Source organism: Rousettus aegyptiacus, unplaced genomic scaffold (assembly GCF_014176215.1).
Source record: "Rousettus aegyptiacus isolate mRouAeg1 unplaced genomic scaffold, mRouAeg1.p scaffold_m13_p_16, whole genome shotgun sequence".
In the NCBI taxonomy this organism is placed as follows: Eukaryota; Metazoa; Chordata; class Mammalia; order Chiroptera; family Pteropodidae; genus Rousettus; species Rousettus aegyptiacus.
Genome location: NW_023416291.1, coordinates 10,859,274 through 10,877,878, shown reverse-complemented (window position 1 = coordinate 10,877,878; position 18,605 = coordinate 10,859,274). Strand labels below are relative to the sequence as shown.

At 36.3% G+C, this 18,605-nt stretch overlaps 1 protein-coding gene across 11 annotated transcripts in view; it reads left to right on the top strand.

Moving 5' to 3' along the window:
* Positions 1-18,605, top strand: part of ELF2 (E74 like ETS transcription factor 2) — a 78,761-nt gene that overhangs the window by 8,193 nt on the left and 51,963 nt on the right. For 6 of the 11 annotated variants that reach the window (XR_004955011.1, XR_004955010.1, XM_016154054.2 and 3 more), the window contains exons 1-2: positions 1,604-9,429; positions 10,661-10,896. The exons of 3 other annotated variants lie outside the window; for them this stretch is intronic. Coding sequence is in view for 5 of the 8 variants with exons in the window: in XM_016154054.2 (XP_016009540.1) it covers positions 10,825-10,896 (72 nt within the window). In the remaining 3 variants the exon portion in view is untranslated. Of the gene's footprint in view, positions 1-1,603; positions 9,430-9,851; positions 10,897-18,605 lie in introns of those variants that run through there. 2 more of the 11 variants (XM_016154050.2, XM_016154051.2) reach the window with 2 other exon arrangements.

The window sequence follows — 18,605 nt, the reverse complement described above, 5'->3', positions numbered from 1 at the left end:
GCAGAATCTTGGTGAGTTGTAGTAGGGCCAGTGTGGCTGGAGCTCAGCAAACCAGTGTTGGCGAGATGGGGCTTGAATGAGGTCGCAGAAGTCGGGTGGGCTTGCCCGGGCTTGATCTTTATGTAGATTGTATTAAAGAGTTTAGATTTTTTTTTTTCTAAGTGTGGTGGGAACCCACTGGAAAAACATTGCCAGGACCTTAATTCTTGACTAAAGAGTTTATTTACAGCTCAGTATTTAATTTTTTTCTTTACGTTTCTGAGTGTGAGTAAATATATGTAGGATTTTTTATAAATGATTTTAGCTTTATGAAGAATAGCAGGGAAAATCACTTTTTCCTGATGTTTCTTCTTTGAAATTTAGTTCTCCAAGAATAAAATAAAATACCAATATCTATAAATCTTTAAATTTGTAATACAATTACAACAATGGCAGAGAGTCTTGTGATAATAACTTTAACCAATTTATATTAGTATTATAAAATTCAACTATATGGGCTAAAATTTACAGAAAACTTCATGTAGTTGTATGATGACCGACTTTCTAAATAATTTGGTGTGTAAACATTTTTTCTTTCACTATTTCACTAGTAAAACCTGTCAGTTATTTTGTTTGGCTAATATTAACATAAAATTATAACTTTAAGTTACTTCAGATTATACAGTGTAAAATATAGTATTTCAAAGCTTTATGTGAATAAAATTTTTGAAGATAAACTACCTTTCCAGAGTACCACTATTGGTTATTTGAAAAAAAAAAAAAAACCTGTGGTTTTTATAAAGTGAACAGTAGATGCTAATATTTCTTTTATAATGTCACATGCATTTTTATATTTGAAGTACACCTTTCTGTAGGGAAACCAAATATGTTTCAAATAAACCAGATATATCAAATCAGTCCAGGTACAGGTGCTCCTTGAACAACATGGATTTGAACTGTGCGGACCCATTTATATGTGGATTTTTCCAGTAACTACATACAGTAGTATAGATATATTTCCCTTATGATTTTCTTAACATTTTCTTTTTTCTGGCTTTAAGAATACGATATATTATATATACATGACATAACAAAATATGTGTTAATTGCCTGTTTATTGGCATGGCTTCCAATCAACAGTAGTTTTGGGGAAGTCAAAAGTGATACATGGATTTCCAACTGTGGGTGGGGTCCACACCCCTGACCCCTGCATTGTTCAAAGATCAACTGGATACCATAATTTGGAAGTTATTTTTAAATTACTCCAATTCTGTGTTAATATTGATTTATAATGTGTATCTGAATATATTCCTTGCCTCTTTTATTCTGACTGTGTTCAGTATTGTGTTTATGGTTGTTAAAAGGTGCTTGCTTTTCCCCCAAAACAATTTAAAGCGGCTTAATGACACATAAAGGCATACCTTGTTTTTCTGTACTTCATTTTATTGTACTCCAAAGATGTTGCGTTATTTTTTTTTTAACATGTTGACAGCAAGACCTTTCACCAGCAAAAGGATCATGACTTGCTTTATTGTGGTGGTCTGGAATCCAGCTTTCAGTATCTCTGAGATATGCCTATGTATATATTAGAGATGATAAAATAGAAGAAGGAAACCAGGGACAAGAATAAATTGAGCCAGGAGTTAAAATTATGTGCCAGACACTGTTTTGAGAGGTGTATATGCAATGGTGATTAAAATAGCTATGGACTAGCTCAAATCGAGCTTATATTCTAGTTTGTTTTGGTGGGGTGGGTGGAAAGATTTGCAGTAAGCACATATAGTAAGTTCCTCCTTATCCACGGTTTCACTTTACATAGTTTTAGCTACCTCTGTGATTCACTGTAGTTCGAAAATATTAAATGGAAAATTACACAAAGAAATAACTCCTAAGTTTTAAATCGTGTTCTGTTCTGAGTCGCGTGATGGAATCTTGAGCCTGGCACGTGAGTCATCCCTTTGTCCAGCATATCCACGCCGTATGTGCTCCCTGCCCCTTAGTCACTGAGTGGCCCTGTTGGTTATCAGATCTGCTGTCAAGGTATCATAGTGCTTGTGTTTAAATAACCCTTGTTTTACTTAATAATGCCACACTTACATAACTTTTATTACAGTATAGTGTTATAATTGTTCTATTTTATTTTTAGGTATTATCATTAATCTCTTACTGTGCCTAATTTATAAATTAATCTATCAGAGCTATGTATGCACAGGAGAAAACATAGTAGATACAGGTTTCAGTACCATTGGCAGTTTCAGGCATCCATTGCGGATCTTGGAACATATCCCCTGTAAGTAAAAAAACCTCACCTTGCACTTCATTACAGAGGAATGACAAAAAGCCGATAAAATCCAGACCGTTAAAAAATATTCTGTCTATTGTTTGATATCTTTAATATTCTTAATATGAATCTTTTAAAATAGGGTAAAGCTGATCTGTTTTGGTTCCCAAGCTATCATACGTTAGTTTGCGTTATTGGGTTATAAATGTGACCATAAAATCAAAAAACTTCTCTAATTTGGTAATTTATAGGCTTCTACTAAGCCGTATTCAATGAAAATGAGGAAATTTAGAGGGGCATTGTGGTAGAATGATTATAGAGCTAAGCTTTATAAATGATATAAGATAAACGTCATATTCATGAGTTGGGGGTATAACAAGCAAATAATATAGTGATTGCAGAATTAATATTAAACTCAGAATCTTTTGCATTCTTACCTGTACTTGAAGGCCAAAGTCCTAGTGTTTTCATGAGTAAACTGTTCTAATTTTGAATAATTTTATTTATAACCTTACTGGGGATACCATTTAGATACATGAATAAAAAAGGTTTTCTTTATAAGACTCAATTCTCTTAAACATGTATCATTCTAAACTCTCAATTTCATGATTATCTTAATTTTAGACTATAATTAAAACTAGAAAGTATATTCATTTAAAAAAGAATTAGCGAATGTTTTCATCGTACATTTTTGTTTTCTAATAATGTGCTTAAAACTTTAAGCAAATTTTTTATGCTTTATTTCATAATCTAGATGAGTTGAGAATGTTCCAGGAAGTTGGCCTTCATGAATTTTTTAGAAGCGGAAATGCTTTTCTTTTTGCGTCATATCTAAGTATTTAAACTCAATCATGATATCACTCTATAATGATAAAGTATTTTAAACCTCCCATATATTACAAGCATCTAAAAGTTGCTGCTCAGTTGAAGTTTAAGTTTTAAAGTTTTAAGTCTGGGTATTTACATTGTCTGTCACTTTCTGTAGTCCTCATCACTGTCACCAACTGATCTTCAGGAAGTCTTGCCATCATATTGGAGAACAGTGCTGGGAGAATCACTTACACCCAAATAATTATGATAGCTGTCATGTAGTTTCTATCACTTTGTCCTTTTTACAGATGAGTCTGAGATTTCGAGAAGTTAAATAACTTGCTCTGCAGGAAAGAGTTAACATGGCCAGTCTAAAACTGGCTGTTCTTAGATAGGCCTGCTTTTCAAGGTTGGCCCTTGCTGGCATCTTGGAACTTGGCTCTCAGTGTACACAGTGACTCATAAGGGGATTCATTGTGCCTAGACTGTTTGTACAAACAATATGGTTTATATCGAACATCTGCTTTCCTTCCGAGGGTCTGAAATTTTGGCACACATGAAGCAGAGGGTGCCCATGTTACCAGCCCCCAATAGAACTTTGGTTGCTGAGTCTCTGAGGGGCTTGCCTGGGCAAAACATTACACACACACGTTGGTGCATTTTTATTACTGGGGGAGGAGTAAGTTCCTCTCATAGGAAGGAGAGAGCATACGGAAGCCTGCAGGTAGATCCCTCCAGATTCCACCTGTGTCTTTTTCCTTTATGGCCTGGGATATAGCCTTATTCTAGCCTTGAGTACAATAACATGCTGAGTTCTGTGAGACCTCTGCCATAGCTCTCCAAGGCTCAAGAGATTCTGCCCTCCTGAGGCTGAAGATTTGTGTTTCAACCTTGGTGGAAGAAATTTATTTCCCTATACCTGGTGATTGGTATTCCAGGTACAATGGAAAAGATGATATTTAGTCCTTCCAATAAAAAAAAATCATGCATTTGTTCACTCATCCATTCGTTATATGTTCTGCAGGCCCATTGGTGCCCATGTTCCAGGGCCTATGGAAAAAGCTGTAAGTTTTTGGCTTACTTAGGTAAAGGGAGGTGATCTTGTAAGTAGTTTAATGGGAGTCTGGGTATATCCTCCAACCCCCCAGTTGCTTCTGAAAAGTTTACATTTTAGTTCTAGGTAGTTCTTTTACTTGAAATATGGGTATATTTGAATTAGGATATAAAGCCTATATCTGAGAATCTTTGTTTTTTGCTAATAGAGAATTTCAGGCCAACATTTCTTTCTAAAAAACAAATAAACAAAAAATACTAATACATGCTACACGTAGATGAATATTGAAAACATTGTGTTAAGTGAAATAAGCCAGTCACAAAAGTCCACATATTATATAATTCTATTTATGTGAAGTGGCCAGAACAAGCAAATCTCTAGAGACAGAAAGTGGATTAGTGGTTTCCAGGGACTAGGGATTGGGGAAGGATGGAGAGTGACTGCTAATGGACTTGGGGTTGGGGGGTGCTGCAAATATTCTAAAATTAGATTGTGACGATGATCTTACAACTTCGCGAATGTACTAGAAAACACTGAATTATACACTTCAAGTGGGTGAACTTATGTTAATTATACTTCAGTAAAGCTGTTTAAAAAAAAGGTAAGCGCATATGTAGTTTTGTTAGATACAGCCAAATTCCCCTCTCAAAGTGTTGCTTCAATCCCACTAGCAGTGTATAAGCTTCCACAATTTTATCAACAGAATATGATGTCATACATTTTGATTTTCACCAATCTGATAGATGGGAAAAAAGGTATCTCATTTAAAAAAATTTTTCATTTTTCTATTAGTGACTGTGAACATCTTTTCATATGTGTAAGTACCATTTTAACATCTGTTTTTGTGGATTGTGTGTTTTCTGTTTTTCTTTTGGAATTTTTGGTCCTTTATTCCTGTTTTAAACATTCTTTGTATATAGTAGTATCAGCCCTTTGTGATATAGTGTCTTATTTCTAATATCATAGATTGTTTTCCTTGTTTTTGTGCTTTATATAAATAAGATCATACACCTAAACTTTTTTGATGAGAATGTGGTCTGTACTCTAGGCAACTAAATCACAGTCTGCGCAGAATTTGCTTCTGGGTGATCCTTAGATTTGCTGTTATTTCACACAGTTTTTCCTCAGTCCTGAGAATTCACTTAGCATTCATTATTCAGAGTTGTTCCTCTTCCTCTTGCTCCAGCAGTTTCTACCCTTTTCTGCTCCTGGTCCCAGACCCAGCAGTGGCTCCTTTCTGGTCTCTGTAGGACACTCAAAGCTGACCTGGGTGTTCCTTTTTCTTGCATCTCCACTGTACTTTGTAGTTTCCCTTATGGCATGTATGTTATTGTAATCGCTTCCTTGTTCCTCCTCATAGATTCTCAGCTGTTTGAAGGTGAAGTTTTGATTTCATTGTTGTGTTTCTGGCATCGTGCCATGTTTGATATATAGTAAGTGCTCAATAATATTATTGAAAAAAACTCGTGTGTAAGAGATAGGAAGGAGGCGATGTTGTAGGTAACAAGTTGTCCTTGAGGGCTAGGTGGAGTTTGAATACACAAAGAAGGGGACGTTCCCAGTGAGAGAAGAGCACCAGCAAAGGGATGGGCGTGGCAGTGTGCGGTGTGTGCCATGAACAGTGGAGATGCTCGTCTCGTTGGGGCATGTTTGTTTTTTCTTGTATCCGTCACGTCTTAACTGTGTATCTACTATGTGAAAGGCACTGGTTTAGGTGGTAAAACCACAGATTTAGAAAACCTGGATACACAGATTTTTAAAAGTCAGTTGCTTTGGGAAAGAAGGAGGGGATAGACTGAGAGGGTAAAGGGGAGTGGAGTTTAGGGAGCACGGAACGAAAGGCATAGGTAGGGTTGGGCTTGGTATGGTTGAGAGGAGGTGGCAAGTGTACGATCTGCTGGGGGCTGTTATTTCCCAGATGTGTTTAGTGGGAGAGGGATAGAGTGTGATTGGGGAAGAGAATTATAGAAAACGATATTGAGCCTTGAGGGGATGAGGTTACATTAAAGCTGAAACCTGTAAGACAGCTTAGGAATTAGTCCAATGCGCAAGCAGCGGAAGGATGGTCAAGACGAGAGAGAAGAATATAGGGAACTGTGTGGTATCGAGTTAGATGGAGGAGGAAAAGAAAGATGAGGCTGGACAAGTGAGCATGGATTGAATCTGTGATTCCCATACCCGAACATACCAGAATGACCATTTCATAAATTTTGTAATCAGATCTACACCTCTTGCTTGTATCCTGCTAAATCAGGATGCTTACAGAGAGGCTGAGATTTCCTTTTACAGGTGGTGAGGAACTATCGAAGACCTTCGGGAGGGGCCTGACTTATCCCATCTTGGATCATCCTGATACTGCAGTAGACGAAGGGAAGGAGGATTAGAGGCAAAGAAGCAAATTCTGAGGCTATTACAACAGTGTAGAGAAATGATAATAAGGACCTCCGCTAGGGCAGGGAATGTGATTGCAGGGAAGGGGTGAACAGCAAGAGAGTAGGATGGTGTTGATGGAGAAGGGCGTCATGGATCTCTGGTGTTTAGTGCTGGAGTATAACTGAGCTGAACGCAGTAGGAGAGGGTCATACGTTGGGAAGGTAACAGAGAAAAACGAGTGTAGTTTGGGACATCTTGGACTTCTGTCGCTGTTTTCCCCGTTCCATTTAATGGCTCTTTCTGGGGCTCTAACATCTATGTCTTTGGATTTATTCTTAGGGCTTCTCTTTCACACTCCCCATCCAATATGCTAGCAGATATTTTCATTTTACCAAAAGTCGACCACCTTTTACTTTCTTTGGAACCCACCACTCTGGTCCTAGCTACTCTCATTTCTCACCTAATTATTTTAGTAGCTTCGTAAGTGATTTCTCTTCTTCTGCCCTTGTCCCCTGTCTGTTCTCAACCCGGCATTTGAATGATCGTTGTAAGAATCAGGTCATCTCTCTGCATCTAACACCCTCCTTCCCCCTAGAGTGAAAGTCAGGGCCCTGGGAGAGGGTGTAGATGGCCCTTACCTCTCGGTCATCATCTTCTAGTCTTCCTTCCTTTTGCTCGCTTCACCTCAGTCACGCTGGCCTCCTTGCTGATCCTCGAACTGGTCAGGTGAACTCCCCGCGGCAGATCTTGAATTTTCTCTTTCCTTTGACTAGAGAGCCCTTTCCCCAGCTATCGGCATAGCTCACACTCCTCCTCTGAGGTCCTCACTCATATGTCACTCTTCAGTGAATCCTCCTCCGACTTCCCAATTTGCAGTCGCGTCTCTCTTCCCTGCCGAGTGTTTTCTCCCTTTGGTTCCTTGGTTTCCTTGGCCTTTATCACTGTCCACACGTGTGCTACGTGTATTTCGCTCTCATCTCTCCCTGCTGGAATGTAAGATGCATAAGGACAAGGACTTTTGCTTTGTTCATTGCTGTACTTCTAGCCCTGAAAACTGTGCTAACATATGGCGGGTGCTCAGTTAATAGTTGTTGAATAACTGAATTAATTAACAGAGTGCCTGGGATATCCTAGAATAGATGCTTATGATTTATTTATGCTCTCTTTAATTTCACCAAGTAGAAGGAAGAAGCATCTAGTAGACAAACCGGAGCCCATAAAAGGGTTTAGACTGGAAGAGAGATTTGAGCGAAGCCTAGAGAGAGAGTAGTCAGAGGAGGACGAGCGAAACACCTACGTGCAGGGGTTGACCAGAGAGTACCACTCCTCACACTTAGCCGAGAAGGAGCCCTGCTCTGGGCCTTGTGCGTGAGAGGTTCTCATCTGGCCTTCCTTTAGCTACTGAGAAGCTGAGGATTTGGGGCGCAAGGGAACTAAGTCAAGTTCTACATATTTGAACCCCGGAATTCTTGCCCATGTGTCCTTTCACAGGCCCCTTTTCTGAGTCTCTCCTCTCTTCACTGCGTGTATGGGCCTCTCCGGGCCTAAGGGATGGCCAGGGGGCAGCCTTTTGCAGGCATTTGGCCACAGCTTGGACTTGTGGGCTGGGATGCCCACATGTATGTGTGCGATGCTCCTTGCAGTATGGAGTGGAGCGAGAGCCGAGAGAGGAAAGAGGACAGGTCGCGGGCCGGGGCGGGCAGTGCGGTTGTCCCCCGTCCCTGCAGAACTCGAAGGAGGCTGAGAATTCCAAGTCAGAACTTAGCCTTTTAGGTCATTAATGGAACTGTCCATGTCAAGATAGGATGGATAGTAGAATAATAATTGCACAGCTTATTAGCTTGATTTTTATAATTTTAAAATATTCCTACATATAGTATGTGGGCTCCCATTTATATTCTTGCTCCAAGCCCCTTTGAAAACTAGGGTGGGTCTGTAAGAGGGAATTGAAAAGGGGTAGCGAGAGAGGAAAGGGATGAATTTGGGAGAGAGCTTTAGGGAGGGAATGATGAACAGGGTCCGCGCTTCAGAGGCTTTAAGTCCTCTGAAGACAGAAACGTATCCGTTGGATTTGACCACCAGAATTTAGGAAAAGTTTCCGTCAGTGGCGATGGATGCCAGTTCCACGGAAGGAGGAGCACCTGAGACAGTAGGAAGTGAAGACCATATAGAAATTTTTTTCTAGAACCTTATCTGAGAAAGAAGGAACTAGAGCAGTAGCTGGAGGGGCATGGAGGCTCATGGAGAGGAGGGCTTTTCCATGTTTAAGATGAGAGAGTCTTGTAAATATTTAGATGTTGAAGGAAAGGACTCAGTGTTAAAAGAATGTTAAGGAAGAAGAGGAAATAACATGGAGCTAGGCCTAAGCTCCGGTGCGTAGGTCAGTGGATTAGCCTCTGAGCGGATGTGGGCTGTTTGAGGAGGATTGGGATGTTTGGATGTGTTTGGATGGAATGTAGGCTTGGAGGGTAAGAGAGCAGGAGAGTGACTTACTAGGCAATAATATATCATTCACATTATTTTATAGTGGTTTTTTGGGTTAGTTTTTAAAAACTTGATCTTAGACTCCTGGGATATATAGGCCATAATAAGGGACATAGGCTATGTATACTGAATCTGTCTGTCCTTAATAATTGCTATAGTCGTGACTTAAAAATTTAAGTTTGATAAAAACTTCTGATTGCTCCATAGCTTAGAAATAATTTATTATGTTTATTATATAATGTGTGTCATCAGGCTTTGGAGATGGTTTGTAATAAGTACATACTGTCTGAATCACACCTACTTGGGGCAAAATATTTTTTAATAGAATTATATTAATACTGTCTTTTTCCCCCCTGCTAGTAGTTCCAAAGAACTGCTGGTTTATATTTTAGCTCTTGCCAAGTTGTGAAAATAGTGAAGGATGCTTAGACTACTTAACATTCAAATTGTAAGTAAAATTTATTTCTGCTACTATTATCTATATGTTTAGAAAACAGAAATTGAAAATAGTCCTTACCTCACATAATAATGGTGAGCTTTAGTGTGTGCGACTGGATTTTTCTTATTTTCTTAAGATAAAAATACAACCTATTCCATTTTCTGTTCATAAGATCAAAAAGGCTAATAGTACTGAATGGTTTTAGGTAGTGAGGTGAAATTTCTGTTTTTTTTTTTTTTCAGGTATTTTTATTGTAGAGGTTTTTTGAAATTATTTTATCTTATGATGCCATTTGTCAGTCTTAATATAGGACATAATGTTAATGAAACAATTTATTAGAAATGTATTTTTTCTTTTAAATGTACTTAATTTTTCTGCGTTCTTTAATTTTCATGTAAAAAAATCCTGTTAGAAATTAAATCTATAATTTCTTTGAAAAATTGAACACATATGCAATCAAATAAAATGTAACTTTAGGAATAGTCGAATGTGTACATCTAGATAATGTACATATTGGCATTCATCTCTTCTTGGGAAAAAAGCTCAAGTTATGTATATTTGAACCATTCGCTGCATTGCAGTTTGAACTAATAGCAAAAAATTTATTGAGGAGAGAATGATAAAGTTATATTTAAAGGCATTCTAAGTGATTTCACTACTACTTTATTTTTAAACTACATTTGAAAGTATAAGCAACTCAAATTAATCTGTTTTATAGTTCTTGTAGATTATTCAAAATATCAACACAAAATGAGATTGCTACATAGAAAAATACAATTCTGGTCACGTTATTCAAGTAAATAAACCAAATGAGCGAAAGAAGAAGAATGAGATATTTACAAACCATTAAATCTTTTAATTTGTTAAATAGGCCAATAATTTTAGAAGTAGTCTCAGTCCAGTGCATTTTGTTTTTAATACATACACAATTTAAAAATTTCTACAAAAATATTTATAAATAAGAGTACATCTTCATAAAGAGAGAAAGTGCTAACATTTTACCTCTTAGAATGTAAATATAGTGTGCGGTAGCTTGGTAAGAACTTAGTATCCGTGTGTTCATGAACTTGACAGTGCTAAGTATAATGCTCATTACTGCCCTCTTTTGACACAGGGCTGTATATGCCTATCTCCTTTTCCTTAGTTTATAAAAATGTTAAAAATTAGATTGCAGAATAGGTTGTGCTTTTTATCCTTCCTATATATTTTTAATAACTTTTTAAATTCTTCCTCTTTTTAGGCTCTCTGGTTAATCATCTTTAGAAGACTGGATTTCTGGATATCTACTCCACTCCTCTATTGACTTTTAAGACATGATAATACAAACCTATAACACTGGCAATCATCCATGAACCTTTAATTATTTTGATTAATAGCATTTCAAGCTTCCTCAGGGAATAAACAATGACTTCAGCAGTGGTTGACAGTGGAGGTTCTATTTTGGAGCTTTCCAGCAATGGAGTAGAAAATCAAGAGGTTAGGCATCCAACGTATTACATTTCTGTTTTGTTTTGTTTTGTTTTGTTTTTCATAGAATTCAATGCATGAACTAGTTTTGAAATTAACGGGAAACAGGTATTTGAGAATAGAAATGGACAATGTATGAAACTGTACACGTCCATGTCATGTGTCCTCATATAGGCAATAGAAGGTGGAGAGGAAGTACTGCCAAGCTCTCCTGAATTGTCGGAGCGTGCGTATATTGGAACGCACTGGGAGGACAAAATTGAAAGGACGAACACTAGTGTTAGCTGAGGGAGAGACGCGAACTCCTGCTAACATTGATCATTTTGGATCATGGAGTGTGTAGATATATGCTGTACCTAAATATCTAAATTGGATTCATCTTAAATTAGAATTATATATCTCCTTTAGTTGTCATCTTTGTCTTTTGGTTATTCTGCTATATCTAATTCAGTGTGAGAATCCATCATTTTTTTAATCGAATATACATATAGAAATTAGGTAATTCATATATTGGAAAATAAATTCAGGTTTTAAAGTTCTACAGATGTAGAATTTTTCGTTTTTAGCATTTTTGGTTATTTTCTTGTTATCGACAACATTAAAGAATAAGAAGAGATGGGAGTAGAAAAATAACAGTATCAGAAATATATGGGCTTCCAAGACCTGGCTTCTGTTCCCATCATTCAGTAAAGACTGAATTTAAGAATGATCTGAATTATAATATAATAATGCTGTTCCACTAATGGACAAATATTTGGTCAGAGACGAGGTGGGAAAAATGGAGAGCTTACTGTATTAAAAAAAAAATCTTGTTTTCTCTATATCTTGTGAAGGATACTGTCGTTACTGGTACTTAGTACCACCATGGTGGTGTAGGCGCATGACTGAGAAACGAGTTAGGACATCAGGCTGTGTGTTCTGGAGTCCGCATTCTTTTTCTTGCGTGGTTGGTGTCTGTCTGTTCAGTCTTCTAAAATAGCCGTGGGCAAATTCAGTGGGAAGGGGATAGAGTGAATGTACTGCTTTTCCTTTCTTCTCAGTGGACTGGGTAACTCAAACGTTCCTGTTGTATTTGAACCCCAGACTGGTTCAAAGTCCATTAAGAAAGGTCATAGCTATAGAACACACTTCGTTCTCATAATCACCGTCACCTATCTTGAAGGTTTGCTTTCTGTACAATCACTTACAGATGTGATTCGCCAAAGAGATCAGGGACTTGGGAGACTTCCGTCCATACATCACCCAGACCAATTATTAGTTCTTCTTTAAGTGCTTTCTCTTCATACTATAGTTTTACTTTGTTGGTCTTTAACCCTATGAGGGGAGCTGCCAGGAACAATAGGCAGAATATATTTACCTTGTGCTGATTGGGTACCGTTAATGTAGGAAAAGAATACAGCAGTTTATTTCTGGAAGACTTGTAGTTTTCTTCCTTTACATAGAACCCCAGATGTTCATGGCCTGGAGAACTGATTATTATGGAAGAAGGAGTCTGGTGAGTGAAGTCATTTTACCAAGGTATTATTGACTGACGGTTCATGTGGTAGCCTTTATAGGGTAGTCGTAAGCATGAATGGTAATGTGGCACCAGAGTGAGGCAGCACTTCTTAGGGAACTTTTTCTTCAACAAATACTAAGTGACCACTTACTTTTCTAGGCTCTAGGGATAAAGTATTTCAGAAAGGCTCTGAAGAATAGATCAGGGCTACAGATGGATGGAGAGTTCGTAGCGGATATTTTAATTAGGGTGGTGAGAGAAAGCTGCTCTGAAGAGGTGGTTTTCAAATTTAGACCTAAATAAAGTAAGGGATTGGTCAGTAGAAATATCTGGGAAAGAGAATTCCAGGAAGAAAGGAAAGCCAGTAATATCTGAAATAATCTTAATTTTACAAAGGGAGTTTTGGGGACAGCGGTATTTGAAAGACAGATTTTTGTCTAATGAGCAACTTTTCAGGATTGTATCTATAATATTTATCTATAATATCTAAACTCTAAAATGCAGGGTGGGGTGAAAAAAATGACCTGTCAAGATTTAATCATAGCTCCAGAATTGGAAGAAAAAAATAGATGTTTAAAAAGTGTTGGGTACCGTTGTACACCTGAAACTAATGTAATATTGTATGTCAACTATAATTGGAAAATGAATTTTAGAAAAATAGGCAGTTGGCCAAAAAAAAGTGGTGGGCATAAGAGTTGTTAACTTTCAGGCTTTATTTTTTATAACTTTATTCCTTATTATAAAAGTAATGCTTTTATAAAATTAGAATAATTCTGCTTCTGACAAAGATACCAAAAAAGTGAACTACAGTCATATTAGTGAGTATGATGTGAAATCATAACTAAAATAGTAACTTATAAAATGCAGTCATATATAAAAAAAATCCAGTTACCAAGTAGGATTTAGATATACAAGGATGATTCAATGTTAAAACCAGTAATATACTATATATCCCTTCTAGCATGATATATGACATACGACATGTTAGAAGGAATAAAAAATCAAATAGAATTATATGAAATTCAATATCCATACCTGATAAACTCTTAATATAATTATAGATATATCCTTAATATTATAAAAAATAGCTGTTACAAATCAACAGTCAGAATCCTGTTTATTAGTGAAGTACTGGAGTATTTCCTTTAAAATCAGAAAGAAGTAAGTATACATACTACTTACTATTAATATTTTCCTACAATCAGGCAAGATAATGAAAAAATACAAATATTATAAAGGAGGCCAAATTATTATTTGCAGCTAATATGATTCTGCATTTGGGAAAACCAGGGAAAATCCATGAAAACCCATTAGAATTAATAAGAGTGCTTGGTAGTTGGCAGGTACAAAATTAATGCAAAAAAAAATCTTTCTTTTGTAAGGACTGTAATTAGAGGAGATCATGGAGAATAAGATCCCCTTCAGAAAATTAACAAAAAAGTAAATTGTTGAAGAATAAATGTAACAGTTATATGGGAGTCGTTTGGAGAAAATTAATAATGCTGAAGTACATGAAAGAAGACTTTAAAAAACAGAGTTATACTTTGTACTTGGATAGGAGAGATGGAAGGGTCAGCATTGTGGAGGATGTCAGCATCCTCCAATTAATCAGTATATTCTATCTCTGTCTAATGTTAGGGCAAATTTGGGAGAAATCGATTATGGAAAGCTAATGGTCGTATGGAAGAGTGGACATGCAGGAACAGCCAGAGCAGGTTTTGGAAAGGAAATGTACAGCAGGGAGGTCTTATAGAAATGGAGAGTTAATGCAGAAAAAAAGAAGGGATTTAAATATATTTTTAAAACACAGCGAATACAAGTTCTAGAGAGCATCTGCTTCCAGACAAACAGGATCGGGCATTCTTCCACTTCAGATCGTGATGGAATAACTGAGACCAGATTATATTCGTACCATAGACAACTAGGAAAATGAATGAAATATATGAAACCACAGTTTTGAAACATTGGTGCGATGGTGTCGATGTCCCCAGTGATGATGGTATTAGGAGGTAGGGCCTTTGGTAGGTGATTAGGTGAGGAAGGAACTCCTATGAATGGGATTAATGCTCTCATTAAAGGCTTCAGAGAGAGCCCATGCCTCTTCTGCCGTGCGAGGATAAAGCAGTAAGTCTGTGACCTGGAAGAAGCCCCTCAACCAGTCATGCTGACATTCTGAACTTGGACTTCCAGCCTCCAGAACTGTGAGAAATATATTTCTGTTGTTCATAAGCCACCCAGTCTGTGGTATTTGCCTGAATGGACTAAGACAGTTGGACAACAGGCAGTGCGCTTCCTGAGAGCAGAGGAGGTCTGATTGTGCTGGCTTGTTTCTGGACCCCAGTCTCGGGAAAAGAACCCAAGCAGAGCATGTCGGTCTCACTGATTTGAAGAAACCATGTTTGGATTTTGGAGAGGCCAACACAACTAATTGAAGGGTCAGTATCAGAGGAAGAAGCTGCCCAGAGGAAGAATACCAGAACTCTGCCTCAGGGTCCTCTGTTCTTTAGCTGAATGAGCTGCCCCGTCAAACTCCTGAAGCCAGGCAGAGAATGACTAGAATGATGTGTAAACTCACTAAATTACTGAGAAATCTATAGAGTTCACTCAGGGCTGGGAGATAGGAGTTTCAGCCAGTTAAGATCTGAGTAGAGAGCGGAGGACATTCATTAGAGACCCCAGAAGAGTCATGCATTATAGCAGGGCTAAAGTAGCCTTAGAATAAAGAGTATTCCAATTGTACCATAAAAAGATTTAAAAACAGGCCTTGAAAGTTGATCCATAAGTAACTTAATTGTCTGTCATAGTAAATACTAAAATAAAAACAAAATTTAGTACCCAAGGATGTAAAATTTACATATCTAACACCCAGGCATGTTAAATGCAAAGAAGCTGAAATAATATAACCTATAACTTGGAGAAAAAAACTCAAAACAAACACAAATGATAGAGGTGATGAGATTAGCAGGTAAGACCAGAATAGTTGTTATAAATATGCTCAAGAAGGTAAAAGAAAAATTGAATCTCAGAGGAGAGGTATAAAAGACAAATGCAACTTCTAGAAATGAAATATATATCATCCGAAAAAGGAAAAATCTCTGGATAGGGTTAAAAATAGATTAGGTACTGCAGAAGAAAGGACCCATGTATTTGAAGAGAGCAATAGAAACCACATTATGAAGCACAGAGAGATAAAGGTAAAAAAAAATTGAACAAAGACTTGGTTACATGTGGGACAATATCAGGTTGTCTAACATAGATATAATTTGAGTCCCAGAATGAGAGGAGAGGAGACCAGGAAAAAAAATCTGAAGAAATAATGGCCATAAAAATTTCCAAGTTTAATAACAAATACAAACCCAAAGATCTGAGAATCTTAAACCCCAAGCAGAATAAAGCATAGAGCATATCATATTAAAATTGCTGAAAGCCATTTTCAGAAAGAAAATCTTTAAAGCATCTAGAGAAAAAGATTTCTCTGTGCAGACTAACAATGATAATGACTGCAGACATCTTGACTGAAACTCTGCAAGTCAAGATGATGACTTCTCTAAAATGCTGGAAGACTAAACCTACAATTAGATATTCAGTGCAAATGTCCTTCAAAATGAAGCTTTATTTTAGACCAGCAAAAGCTGAGAGAATTTATCACCAGGAGCCTTGTGTTATACTGTTAAAAGAAGTTCTTTAGGCAGAAGGTAAATGAAATAGTTATACCAAATGGACACTGAGTTATACATAAAGGAAGGAAAAGTACTGGGGAAATAGGTAATGTCTGGGTAAATATAAAATACTGTTTTAAAAATCAGTTTTTATTTTTTAAAAAGAATTGTTTATAACAAATATGAAGTAAATGTATAACGACAGTAGAACAAAAGCTGGGACGGAATTGGAAGAATACTATTGTAAGCTTTTTATATTATATGTAAAGTAACATTATTTGTAGGTAAACTGGTAAGCATATTTTAAAATCTAGAGAACCACTATAACCTCTAGAGCAAAGAGGTATAGATCATAAGCCAATATTTGAATTCAAATGGATACTATTAAAATATACTCAATTCAAAAGAAGATAAAATAAAAGAAACAAAGAATAATTGAAACAACGAACAAAGATCATTAGATTTAAATCTTGTTTTATCGATAATGTTAATTTTAAATATTCTAAACTGTCCAAATGTCAGATTGGGTTAAAAAAAAAGCTAAACTTATTTATCTTTTATACAAGAAATTCATTTTAAGTATTAAAACAAATTAAAATAAAACTGCAAATTTAATCATAAAAAGGCTGAAGTTTCAGGACAAGAATATTACCAGGGCTAAAGATAGACATTTCATAAATGATAAAAGGACTATTTCATCAAGGAGACTTCAGAACTTTAAATGTGTATGCATTCAGTATTAGAGCTTCAGGACACATAAAACATAAACTGACAGAACTGTAAAGAAATAGATAAATCTACAGCATTAGTTTGAGATTGTAGCATTACTCTCTTGCTAACTGATAGAACAATTAGGAAATCAGTGAGAATATAGAAGACTTGAACATCATTATCAACCAGCATCACCTAATGGACATTTATGGAACACTACTTAACAGCGCCAGAATACACATTTATTTCAAGTGCACATGGATAGTGAACCAAGATAGATCATATGCTGGGCTATATGTCTCAATTTTTAAAAGTTTGAAATAATACAGAGAAGATTGACCAAAACAGAATTATATTAGAAATTGGCATAGAAAGATGCTTGCAAAGTCCCGGAATATTTGGATATTAAGTAGCTCATTTTTATATAACTCTTGGATTAAAGAAAAAATGACAAGAGAAATTAGAAAATACTCAAACCGAATGAAAATGAAAACAGTTATGTCAATATTTGAGGAATGCAGCTAAAGTAGTGCTTCGAGGGAAATTTGTGACTTCAAATACTTAACGTTAGCAAAGGAGAAAAGTCTAAAATCAGTCATTTAAGCTTTCACCTCAACAAACGAGATACAGAGATCACATTAAACCAGAAGTAAGTAGAATGAGGAAGGAAATAATAGAAACAAAAAAATAAAGTAGAAAGTGGACAAATAAGAGAAATTAAGCTGGACCTTTGAAAAAGTAAAATAAAAAAATCTCCAAGTAGACTGCACACGAAACAAAATCCAGAAGGCAGAAATTACTGATATCACGAATGAGATGTTAGATAGTAAATATTATTAACTATTTTATGCCAATAAACTTGACAGCTTAGATGAAATGGAGAAATTAGTTGAAAATGATTCCAAAGGGAATAGAAAGCGTGAATAGTCCTCTATCTTTTAAATAAATCCAATTCCTAATCAGAATCTTTTCCACATAGAAAACTCCAGGGATTAATGACTTTATTGCCACTTTACCAAGCATTTAGGGAAGATATACTAATCCTACACAATTCTGAGAAAAGAGGACCACAGGGCATTTCCTAACTCATTTTATGAGGCCAACATTGCCCTGATACCAAGACCAGATAGAGAAACAGCAAAAGAAAACTACGGACTGATAGCCTTATGAATATAGAAACAAACATTCTTGATAAAATACTAGCAGTCTAATCCAGCAGCATATAAAAGGGATCGTAAATTCCAAATGGGGTTTATCCCAAGAAGGTAGGTTTAATCACTCAGTGTAATTCACCATATAAAAGTAAAAAGGAAAAATTAGCCACGGAAAACCCATTTGCCAAAGTTCGCCTATTTATTATACAGATTCTTTTAGTAATGAAGAACTTCTTCAAGTTGATAAGTGCAACTGTGAAAAACCTATAGCCACCATCATACTTAATGGTGAAAGACTGAATGTTTTCCTTTTAAGGTTGATAATATGACGAGGATGTCTGCTCTAATCACATCTACTCAATGCTGCACAAGGCAAGAAAAATGAAAGACCTGCAGATGGGAAAAGAAATTGTATTTCTAAATATGATCATGTACATAGAAGTTCCTAAGAAATCTGTACAGCTGTTAGAACCAATAAGTTTAGAACAGACGAATATGTAAAAATTGTATTTATATATCCTAGCAAAATACAATTGGCAAATGAAATTTAAAAAGCAATACTATTTAACAGAGCATCTAAATACCATAGTGATAAGTTTAATGAATTATGTAAAAGATCTGTCTGTACAGAGAGAACTATAAAATATTGAGAGAAATTAAAGACCTGAATTAATGGAGATACATGTTTATGTTTTG